At 43.3% G+C, this 12,370-nt stretch overlaps 1 protein-coding gene across 1 annotated transcript; it reads right to left on the bottom strand.

Moving 5' to 3' along the window:
- Window positions 1–1,057: 1,057 nt before the first annotated feature.
- nmur3 (neuromedin U receptor 3) lies at window positions 1,058–8,668 on the bottom strand. Its single transcript, XM_076025067.1, has 2 exons — window positions 7,825–8,668; window positions 1,058–1,610 (listed from the first exon to the last, which is right to left on the bottom strand). Exons 1-2 carry the CDS (start codon window positions 8,666–8,668, stop codon window positions 1,207–1,209), a joined length of 1,248 nt encoding a protein of 415 aa, XP_075881182.1. The 3' UTR covers window positions 1,058–1,206.
- Window positions 8,669–12,370: the final 3,702 nt, after the last annotated feature.

The raw sequence follows: 12,370 nt of genomic DNA, 5'->3' as shown, positions 1-12,370 counted from the left end.
ACGAAACGAGACAAACAAAAAAAAAGTCACAGTGTGAAGGGACAGATTCTTGCTCGGGACGTTCCATTGAAACAGAAAGGGAGCGAGAGAAAGTTTTTGTTCCACAGCAGTGTGAACAGAATCAGACATAAACAGGACATCTTTTCTTTTCTGATTCGATTGTCCCTCCCGGGATTCCACCCGCCGAGGCACATTGCATTATTCTAACACATTAAAGCAGTCAGGCTTCAGCAAGCGGCACAGCACGACCACAATAGTGTCCCACGTTGCCATTTAACGCAAACTATGTTTAAAAATAAATAAATAAATAAATCAGCTGTAGTTTTGTTCTGGGGGAATTGTTTCAGAGATTAAAGTCGGATCGTGGGACACAGCTGGGCTTGTGGATTTTTCAAATGGAGCCGCAATTTGAGTCAGCACCGGGAACCGTGTCCTGCATAATGCAGAAAGCAGTCGCTGACCGACTTTGTGTAAGTGCTGATGCAACAAGGGTCACATGATCCCAATGTGCACAAGCCCCCCTTTGATGCCAGCCAACAAAGTAAGTAACGCACAAACAAGCTGCGACTGCATGGACATGCACTGTTAACTTCGGCACACCACTGTTTGCACACCATTGATTTAAAGGTCTAGTGTGTGAAATTTTGAAGGAAGCCCAGCTGAGAGCACGTTTTCGTATTTAGTGTCACTGTCAGGCCGGCTTATGTAAAGCTTAAGTGTGTATTATTTAGAGATTTAGAGGAGAAAAAGCGACATCAAGTGGTTACATTTTAGATTAGAGCGCTCTTACATTTTATCCTCCCTCTCCCAAGCTTGCCGATAAACTACGTTGGCCTGTGCACACAAACTTGGTTTGAGGTTTATTTGAGGAGCCGAGCGTTCACCCGAAATACAAAGGCTGGATTGTCCACACCAGACAATCCGTCCTTCTTTCGAATGATGGTGCATGGAGGCTGCTCACTGGGAGCAAGACCCTTGCTATATATAGCGCTGTGGGTTGGAAAACCAAAATACTTTTATTGTACTAAAAAAAATATAAATCATGCCAAATTTTACACACTGGACTTTTAAACTATGTAACTAAATGCATCGAAGAAATCTGCTGGTAGTGTTTTGTTTGTTTTGTTTGTGTTATTTAAGGTCAGCGTGTTACTTCTCCCTGTGTACAGACGGCGAGTGGACACCGTTTTGCGTTTCGCGTGCAGCTCAAAACTCGGACGTCTTGCTGGCCGCCTCTTGGCCGGCGTCGGGCGCCGCGCTGGGAGCCAGCAGAGGCACGAAAGAGTTGGAGTCCTTCACCGCGTCCCGAGTCCTGGAGGCCGAGCGCTTCAGCGAGTGCTGGGCGAACGCCGGCGGCGAGTCCCTGACGGAGCTGGCGTCCTCGGCCTGAGAGCACACCAGCTCGCGGAAGCACTCCCTGAAGCGCGTGGAGAGCAGGCTGTAGATGACGGGGTTGACCGCCGTGCTGAGGTAGAAGAAGACGCCCGAGAGCAGGTGGACGTACTGGTAGACGTCGTGCATCAGGTCCGTCCACTGGGTGATGGAGCTCCACAGGACCCGCTCGATGTGGAAGGGCGCCCAGCACACTCCGAACGCCGCCACCACGATAGCTGCAGGGGGCGGAGCCAAGAGAAGGAGGAGCTTTAGAAAACAGAGCTTGTTGACAGAGGCAAAGCACTTCTTTCTTTCAGACTTTCAGGCTCACAGGGGGATTAAACTGCAGAGACAGGGGTTAAAGGGGGCCATCACACCAAAAAGGATCAAAAGGATCTTTTATTGAAATATTTATGTCCAGCAGGCTTCTATTTCCAGTTTCTCTCCAAAAAAAAACCTCAGGTCAGCAGCCGTGAAACAGCGCTGAGTCACATCACAGTCCAATTAGGGAGGCAGGTTTGGCTGCAGGCACTGACTGGTTCCGTCAGTGAAAGCTGCTGAAGGCTAACATCCCTTCAAGATGACAGAAGCTGAAAGTCGTGGTGTCGCTGTGTGAGAAACATGGACAGAGTCTGTCTGAACCGAGACAGTTCACGAATCCAGTGCAACAACAATCTTTCCCCCCCCCCTCAATCATGACTTTTTTAATTAACGCTTTTTAATTAAGATTAACATCAGAAAGCCAAAGGGCTCTTCTACAAGCCAAAAAACCTTGACCTAACTGTACTTCAATGCTCAGCTTGTGATAATACAGTGGTTCCATTTAAGTCAGCCGCCGCACAGCGTTAGCTTGCGTGCTCGCACTCGGCGGAAGAAGCAGCCTGCACTGGGAGACGCAGCGCGGCTTAGACCTTTTTGTAAACCGACTCTTTTTTTTTTTTTTTTTTTTTTTTTAAATCAACCTCCTGTGTGACCAGGTGCTTTGTCTGACGCCGATGTGGCCAAACCCTCCTCGTCAGTTGAGCTGCTTTTTTATTAGCCGCCAAGAAACACCTCCGTCCTGTCGGGCCCGGTTCAATTACACCACGGTAGGCCAAGCCAAAGTGGCTCCAGATTGCTTCTTCTCGCTGCTCTCCCTCCAAACACAAACAATTGCAATCTCTTCACGAAGCACTCATCACTCTGCAGGGTCGCTTGGCTGCTGCGTCTCCCCGCTGCTTTACCGCACTCAAAATTAAAGCGGTGCAGATAGTACCTCGTCAGAACGGCCGCTTCCAGCGTACAGACTAACAGCAAGTGAGAAAGTCTGATTGGAATCTGAATGGTGAATAAATTGCTTAAGGTTCGGGGGCAAAGATATGAGAGAGAAGAATGAGCTGTTCGTTTCTCATTTTCGATGTAAGGCATTTGCCAGTGACCAAGTTTTCAATAATTTCAACTTCTGCTGTCCAAAAAAAAACGTTTTTGTCAACATGCATTGTCCAACTGTACAATTGGGCAATTACAATTGTCCAATTGTACAACTGGTCAGAAATCTAATCTTTGGGACAATGTTTGCTGACCTAAAATGAGGGAGGAAAAAAACATCCGCAGTAGCAACATAACAGATACAGCAAATCAACAAAACTCTTTTGACCTAATAACTACATAATTTAAGAGCTTTCAAAATTCAAAGCTAATGGCCGTCCAATTTTTTTTGTTTCATTCTGTGTTGAGTTGGTTTGTCAAATTGATTTAGTCAGATTGTAATTTCATTTACACTATCGTTATTTGTTTCTGTGCTTCTCTTTCAACATTCAGCTTTTCTCCAAATGTGAGAACAGTCATCGAAATTATTCCATAGTATCATCTAGCAGCTGCTAACTTTCTTACAGAATTGTCATCCGTGAATGCAATCAGAAAGTCACAAACTTCAGCGTCCGTATGCATGACACACTTTTCCTTCACCGTGAAGTTCCATCTGGGAAAAGCCATTCTAAGAAATGACTTTTTACACAAGTAAATAATTATATATGTATCTTACTTTCCATTTTGTGTCAGTAGGACCCCTTAACATGATGCATTAAGTCACTGGTCACCAATAGCCATCACATTGACTTCCTTCGGATCCTTTCTTAATAGAAGAAAATCATCTTGATGAAAAGACTGCACAGAGGAGCGGCATCTGGAGCAGGACTGACGTCACCCTCAGTGTGATTCCATAACAGATGAGGCATCGATGAATAGGCATCGGCACCTCTTACGCCAATGAGTTATTGAACTTTGACATTCAGCACTTATTGCTAGCACAGCTGTTGTCCGCAGTGTCTGGCAGGACAGTGAACACTATAATGGTCCATCGTAAATTAGTGCAAAATTTTTTGGTTAAAAACAAAGTTACCAACGTACCAAATAAACTAAGAAACATGCTGGAAGTTTCCTATCCACCGCGGCAACTGCAGTGCACCCAGTGTCGTAGTCGAGATAGCGGAGACGATGAGAGGCCAAGACTGTCAAGGCTGCGGCTCCGCCAGCACAATTAACCGCTAGAAATACCAAGCGTTATACAAACTCACATTCCCCGCGTTATGCTGGCGAGGACATGTCCAGATATTGTTCACGGTTCGATTAGATGGGACTCCACTCTAATGTAAAAGCGGCTGCTTTTGGCAACACTTTACAACTTCACTTCACAGTTTGCGGGATTCAAGGAGTAATTCGCCACCGTTAGCGGAGTAATTTTCACACACCTCGCAGTGAAACTTCCCGATGTGAAACGCTTTCGATGTGCCTGAACGTGATTTCTAATGCAATTTCCCAATTATCTCCTGTGCAATTTCCCAGAACACTTCGGTGAAACATTCTTTGCATGTATCAGTGCGTAAGTGTCCTGAGAAAAATAAATAAATAAATAAAAATAAAACATGAAATGCTTTTGCTCATGACAATAATTTTATGGATGTTTGGTGAGCGGGAGAGCTCCAAACAGCCATCTCTCTCTCTCTCTCTCTCTCTCTCTCCCTCTCTCTCTCTCTCTCTCTCTCTCTTTCTCTCACACACACACCTGTAACAACGACAATGAAATAATATGCAGAACACAAATGAATTGCTCAGTATTAAGGCTTAAGGGAAGATAGAAAAAATATATTTTTATGTCAAAAGAACTACAAGGTCTTCAGTGAATTTACTATGCAACAATCCCCAGCGCAAAGAGGAAGGTCCATATGGATGAGAACATTTTCTGCGGAGGAAGTTGACTGCCTGGCCCAACCACACAGACTGACACTTTTCACATACACATTCATCTAAAGTATTTTCCTTTTCAATTCAGCCTCAATTTTTTCCCGCAGGATCCCTTTAATCATGTTTCATTGTGGGAGAATTGCCACTTTATTTCGTCTCACCAGACTGTAAAAAGACATGGAGGTAGATTGGCAGGCATCTGACTGCTGCTACTGTGAGCAACCTTGGGAAAATGTTGCAGAGATGTAATGACTGCACGCGCACAGACAGAAGAGGCAAGGACTGCAGAACTACCCGTTTGTTCTGTGGCAGAAAGGTTTTCGCAAAGATGACAACAACAACAATCGCCAATACCAAAAGTAATTGGTTTGTTTGTGTGATAGCGCTGCCACGACTAGAAATACTTCTCCGACAATCACAGTCTTCAATCAACTCCCCCAGGGGTCTGTAGTCAAACCAGTCTGGCCACAGTAAAAATAATCACTGTCATTATGCTCAGTTTACCAGACACCTACACTCTGCACCTGGACAATGATGTACATCAGTGGTGGGCAATTTGACAATTTACAGTGAATTTCAGTAATAATAACCTGCAAAATGTTCTGTTCAGGATTTGTTGCCTGTAGCCTGCTGCCGCGACTGAAACAGCTGAAATATATTTGCAGTATTGCCCAATTTCATTCCACTTCTTATACACTAGATCTGTTTGTTGTGCATGCGATATTTTTCAGCTAAACCACCACTTAAACTCTTACATGCGTATCATAGCAATTCAAATGACATTATGAAGTGTGAACCCTGAAAACTAGAACTGCTCCTAATGGACGTATTGATGTCACTGGTATTGTACTGTAGCCTGTACAATAAGGGAATAACAGTGATTAATGGAGATAAAAGTAAGTAGTCATGTATTCATTAAACATTTATTGCTACATTGTACTTAATAACAGTTTGATAGTAATTGTAATTTAAAGCCAATTTCACAATTTCCTTTGCCTTTTACGTGATGCCAGTAGCAGCTTGATCTACATGTGAAACTATGTGTTTTGAAAGGCGCTACATAAATTCAAGTTATTATTATTATTACTATAACATATTAGCAGACAGGGACAGTACTGACAGGCACAGATAAAATATTGGCATTTTTAGCAGGGTAAGACAGGTCTTTGTTTTCCTTATAAAATGAATAAATAACCTTAATTGGGCTTCATGCATATCTGGACAAAACACTGTATTTTCTGTGTACAACATTTGTAATTCTCTTAATTAGGGACAAAACACAACTGTGAGAAGAACCCTATTGGGATTGCCCACATAATCAGAGTCTAAATCCCAAGTGGGGCAATCAAACTGTTAGAATTGTTTTTTATTATTATTATATGCAAATCCAAACTGCCATTTCCGCCCTAAAGCATGATTGAATAGCCACCAAATTGCACAGAGAAGCTGCTGGGAGTCCAGGATTCCGCTGTCTTGTGTTTGTTTTGTTGGTGTATAGGCTGACAGAATGACTCATTCCTCTTTTAGATCAGTTTGGAAACGCTAAACTCATAATAATAGTCCACTTGAGATAACCTGAACCCCGACCAATTGTTTCACCCCAAAAACACAAAACTTGGGTAAAATAACTATATTTTGAAAAAAATCCTTCAGAGAAAAGAGTTGAGAGTTACTGATAAATGGCTTATGGAGCAAATGAGGTCTGCAAAGAGTGGGGAACACAAAAACCAGGAGCCACCAGCCCCCCTTCATCGACTAACGGGCAGATTAACGCCAGCTGGGTGAGCTCAACACAACAGGTGCCTTCGCTACCTCCTTGTCAGGAGGGTGTGGAGCCGACCTCCTGCCTGGCCTCTGATCGCAACACATGGAACATTCTGCACCACACTCTGTCCCAACACTGCTCCAAGCACCATTGGAACTTCACTGAAAGCTGAAAAAGTTAAAGTGGAGTAACCATAAAAAAAAAATAGTTACCCCATCAATAAACTTACTTAACAAGCAAAACCTAACAGCAAAATGATATATTCTGAACATGAATAAAGCATGTTAGAGAAATACTCATCCCTTGTTAATACAGTGAAGTAGGTCATTTGACAGGAAATTGTATTCAAAGAAACCCTAATGTGAACAACCGCGGCTTACTTTTAAGCTCATTAAGAAAAAAAAAACTATCCCCAAAATAATGTGCTTACAATTTGATTATTAATTGTGATTTAGTAATTGTAGAAGTGAATTGGTCTTTGTGGTTAATGTTTAGTTAGCGGCCAAGCTTTTTATGAATGGGTAACATCACCATAGTCCAGGCCTCTTCCTGTGGTGACCACATAGGAGAATTTAAAAACTCTTGACAAGAAAAAAAACAAACAAACAGCAAAACTCCCAACACAGTTTCAGTGCAATGTAAGAAGCTGTCGAAACAAGTCGACAGGTACGACGGTGGGCTTGTCTGTTACGAGGTGCAGCAGCGCTGGATCAACATCGCTGCTGGAAGCTGATCTTCGCAAGTATATTTCAAATTCACACAGTGACACCGAAATCATAAGCATAATAAATCTCTGGAGCGATTATAAAAAGGATGTCTGCATGAAAAATGCATAAACATGCATTAAAAATGTGGAGCAGCCATGGCCAGCAAGAGGAACCATTTCACGCCGTTGCGCTTCAGTCGCAAATGCACAGACTCATGCCAGGAAGTTGTACGTGATGGCAAGTGACCTTATATTTGCTCATTGGTGATGTCTTAGTCCTGAACGAATCACTCATAAACTTAAAAGTAACACAGGCTTGAGTCTTGATTCCTCACCTCTATTAACCCATTGACTGACTCTGCAATGTTGTGCGACTGCGTTTTCTAGCTGCAGTTAGATAAACACATCAAGTCCATGGCATTATTAACAGCTGTGGTTTATGGCTTTAATTCCACCTGAGCCATCAAAGGATGAATGACTCAATGGCTCTAAGTCGCCCAGCGCTACTCTCAGAAACGAACAAACAAGTCTGAAATGCTTCCGCACTGACAATTGACAATTTCGGTCACCTTCAATCTTTTGACCATGAAATGAGTCATTTCCGCTGATGACTCACGACGTCAGAATGACTCGTGTGCACCAAACTTCAGCTTAAGTTCTGGGAGAGAATCACATTGACTGCGTGGGCTGTATTAGCAAGGGAACTTTTTTTTTTCTTTTCTTTTCTTTTTTAGGCAACACAAGGAGCTAAACTCACAGAGCATCTTGTTGACCTGTCTCCTGCGCCCGTTCCCATTCATCTTCCTCCGGATAACGCTGCCACAGTTCTCCGCCAGCTTCCCCCTGGTCTGCTGCCTCTCCCTGCTCAAGTGAAGACCCATCACCAGGTACAGCACGCTGATCACCACCATGGGCACGAAAAAGAAGCACACCGTGGTGATCTGCATGACCATGTTGTAGATCCACAGGGGCTTCAGCACGGTGCAAATGGCCGACTCCTCCATGCGCTCGGGCAGGTAGTAGATGCCGTGCAGCGACGTATTGGGTATGGCGCAGATCATCGAGGCCGCCCACACAATGGTGATGACCCGCTTGGCGTGCCGGTTGGTGGCCAGGTAGCGCGTCTTGAGGGGGTGCAGCACGGCGATGTACCTCTCCGCACTCAGGGCCGTGACGTTGAGGATGGAGGCGAAGCAGAAGGTCTCAAAGAGGAAGGTCTTGAAGTAGCAGCCGCCCTCCCCAAAGGGGAAGGGGTAATTCTGCCACAGCTCGTAAATCTCCAGGGGCATCCCGAACAGAAGCACGAGAAGGTCCGACAAGGCGAGGCTCACCAGGTAGAGGTTGGTGGGGTTTCGCATTTTTTTGTGCAGCACCATCACGGCGCAGGTCAGCAGGTTCCCAGACAAGCCAGTGATGAAGATGAGAAGGTAAACACTCGTCACAGGCAGGAAGAAGGGAGATCGTTTTGGACCCAGTATTTCAGCCAGGCTGATGTCACCGTACTGACCCTCCGAATAATTCCCAGTGGCATTTTGTGGCGCACTGCTGTTGTGGAACAGTTTGGACGTGTTTGTAATGAGGTCCTGCAACATCACCTCCATTTCAGTGGGCAAAATCGGAGGGAAGGCAAACAACGTCAAATCATCAGGGCTCGATCGACGCTGCACACCTGGTGAGAGAAAACCTGCATTTCAGAACAGCAGCAATTTGTGGCCGTGAGCTGATTTTCCAATTCTTCTTTGGAATTTTTACCCAAAGCATTCACACATTGTGAGCAAACACATTCAAAAATGACGGACACGTTTAATGAGAAATGACAACCTATCTATCTAGGTTGGGTAAACTGAAACATTGCAGCCTCTCGTTTCCCTCCTTTTGGTCTTGTACATAAAACAAAGTAAGTATTTGGACAGTTAGAGCTCCACTCTGCTGGACATGGTTAAAATCTGAATGAACAACCGTTTTCATTTTAAGGTGGATGCCCACTGCCACACACACATGGATCTGAACACCCTTAGTGAGTGGTACAATACAACAGATCGACTCATTTGTCGAGAAACCCAGTCTACTGAAATTTTGATCTCCTCCCTTTTAAATCATTGCTGTAAAAACACTTTCATTTTTTATACATATATATATGTGTATATATATATATATATATATATATATATATATATATATATATATATACATATATATATATATATATATATATATATATATATATTACTGAGAAAAACCATTACCACTCACAGGTGGATACTACACTAACAAGCGCAAAAGACTCCCTAAGGGTTAATCGTGTTGCCACATCTCATACATCAACCTGCAATTCCAAGGTGATTAACCCTGTAGACGTTCTAAATGAATACATATTTTATGATTTATTACCTGCTGCCGTCTATTAATTTACAGTCTCCTTTCATGCACGACAAGAATTGCAGTTACCTCTCCGTAAAGCATGAGCTCAGAAAAATTCCAAACACTCATCCCAAACTACATGGCAGCATCCCTCCAAGAAAACAGTTGTTTGAATTAACATATCAAAAATATTTTCTCGCTGGCTAAAGAGCAACGGCCGCTGACCTTTCTTTTCAAATGATCACAATGAATGTGACACTCACCCTGATGATTGGTGGTCCGCAGCCCGCTCCCTCTGAAGTGCACGCCGCGTGCTCATGAATGGAAATGAGGAAACGGGGCAGCTCGACTTGTGCAAAAATGAAATCAATATCAGCGAATGCAAAGTTGATAGTTGCTCTGCCGAGAGAGAGAAAGAGAGAGAGAGAGAGAGAGAGAGAGAGAGAGAGAGAGAGAGAGAGAGCGGCAGGGAGGGAGGGATGTAGAGTGGTAGGGAGGAAGAGAGAGACAGTCGGAGCGTCGAGGTTCGCCTCCACCCCCAGCTCCCCCAACTCACACACACACACACACACACACACTCAGAGATGTAAAGCACATGAGAGAAACGAGCGGACAAAGGAAGACTTGCAATATGCCATCATAAGGGTCAAAACATTTTTACACGTGCATTTTTTTGTACAAACGGGGATTTCCAAATTAAAAAAAAAAATGTTACTGTGATGCCTGCAAGGATATTTAAACTACTATGCAGGTCTTCAAAGAAATGTGTTGTGTCAAATGAAGTACCAGAGGCATGTCTCATTCACTTCATCAAACCACAGTAGGTTAAACCTTGTAGTATATAGGAAATTTGGGTCTTAATTGAAAAATGCCATTGTCTCAACTGATAACAAGCCCTCAATAACTCTGACAATGTATCTGGAAATGCAGGATTGAATGAATTTTCTCTGACATACTGGAGGGTAAGTGATATATTAAAAGAAACATGCTTTTATTTTGAAGGGGTTTATGCAAATTTTGTGCATTTATTTTAATTCACCCTCCTTCACAGTAGGAGGCGATAAAACCCTGTCATGCTAATTGATTTGGTCATCACGGTATGTACAGGTGCCCTGACGGTTACCAGTGTTCTCCCATGTTGACCATTGTCGGCTATGATGAACATCTGGGAATGCAAAACTTTGGCGGCAGGCGAGCGGACGTCTCTCCCCTCAGTTGTTTAAAACTTAAGCAAATAAATGTATAATTTCATGCAGCAAACAATGACACAATGAGAATTGTGGGAATAGTTTTGCAAATGAGCGAAGATCGCAAGAAACAGACTACGTGAACTGTCTCTCGATGTAACGATGTTGGAGCCGTTTCTGGCAAATTATTTTATTTTTGGCATCAATACGTGACTGATGTTCAACCAGCCACAGGAGAGGGAGGAGATGAATGGGCAGCAATCGAAATTATTCCAAAACTGTCATAAAGTTCCGAAAGTAAAAACTTCCATTGTCGCTTTAGTTTTCAGGCAGTGAAAGTTTGGTAGGAAGTGAAAATGTCCGCCGAGATCTTGAAGATAGCTGCAATTAATGAACTAACAAATTGTTTGTTTTTCTTAATCACAGATTAATAAATAAGTGTTGCTAATAAATAATTACTGTCTGGCGTCTTCATTCATTCATTGTACTTGGAGGCTCGAAAAACATTTTTCTTTTATCAGTAACTCATCACTCCAGAATTCTGTGCTGAGTTAGATTTCCCCAAAGCCTTTTAGTGTTAATAATTCATAACTGCCCTCCCAACCACAGTCTGTTCTGTGCCAACCATGATCACACTTCTTTACAGACAGGCTGTGTGCTGTGGTTTTCTGGTCCGTCATTGTTGGAAACACAGGTACCTGTCTTGTAAATGCGGTGCTAATGAGATATCAAATAGTCACCATGGGTCCTTGTGCAATAAGGTGTTCTCAAAAGAAATGAATTGTAGGGCTGAGGCGAGGATTCTGGAAGAAAAGGACAACTGGACACAGAAAACAGTAAAATGGAGCGGAACATGATGGGGTGATGGCAGGGAAGCAGAAGCGGTGCCGCACAATCTGAGGAAGGGAAAGAAATGGATCAGTGGATGAAGGAAGGAGAAAGAGCAGGCAACAAGAGAAAGGGTGGAAGGGAATTGAAAAGAAGCAAAAGATTAGAAGGAAGAAGAAGGCAACAGAACAACAAGGTGGTGTATTGAGTTGTTAAACCACTTCATATTGCCCTGCGGACTAACAGTAAAAATGAACGCAATTTTCAATGAGACAAATTACTTGATCACAAGGTCCAAAGTAGCCATTAAAAAAACTGTATGCGTGGCATGCAACACTCCCGTTGAAACTTTAAACCTTCCCTGTGCGGGCAATTCAATTCAATTTCATTTTTACAGAAATTGGCCTTCCTGGCTTTGCACGCAAAAGGTTGCTCCTCCTGCAGTGAGTCTTGATTTCAAAGCTGTTTGGGATGAAATGAAATGCCAAATGTGAGCATGGCCTTATCGCCCCGATAACAGTGACCAGCCTCATTGATACCGTGCTGGCGGGATCGCAGCAAATCCAGGTTGAAGCCAGTTTACGGAGTCTGCACACAAGGCTTTCGGGAAGACAAATGCTGATGCTTTTGAAATGAGTTCCTCAATAAAAGCAGCCACAAAAAAATGGGAAATAATGTTCAAGGTTATGATTTAAAAGATGCATATCATACAAAAGGAAATACACTGCACACAATGGATAGATAGATAGATAGATAGATAGATAGATAGATAGATAGATAGATAGATAGATAGATAGATATGTAATTGCAGAGCGGCACATTTTCTTTCAAGGTGACGATTCACACGAAACTAATCAGCATTGTGTCCTGGAAATAAAATGCACGGGCACATTTCGGGGGGCGGGGGGGGCATAAACCTTCATGTGA

This window comes from Nelusetta ayraudi, unplaced genomic scaffold (assembly GCF_046127955.1).
Source record: "Nelusetta ayraudi isolate G7.1 ecotype Tasmania unplaced genomic scaffold, CSIRO-AGI_Nayr_v1 ptg000017l, whole genome shotgun sequence".
NCBI classification, from domain to species: Eukaryota; Metazoa; Chordata; class Actinopteri; order Tetraodontiformes; family Monacanthidae; genus Nelusetta; species Nelusetta ayraudi.
This window is presented reverse-complemented; position numbering and strand designations above follow the sequence as displayed.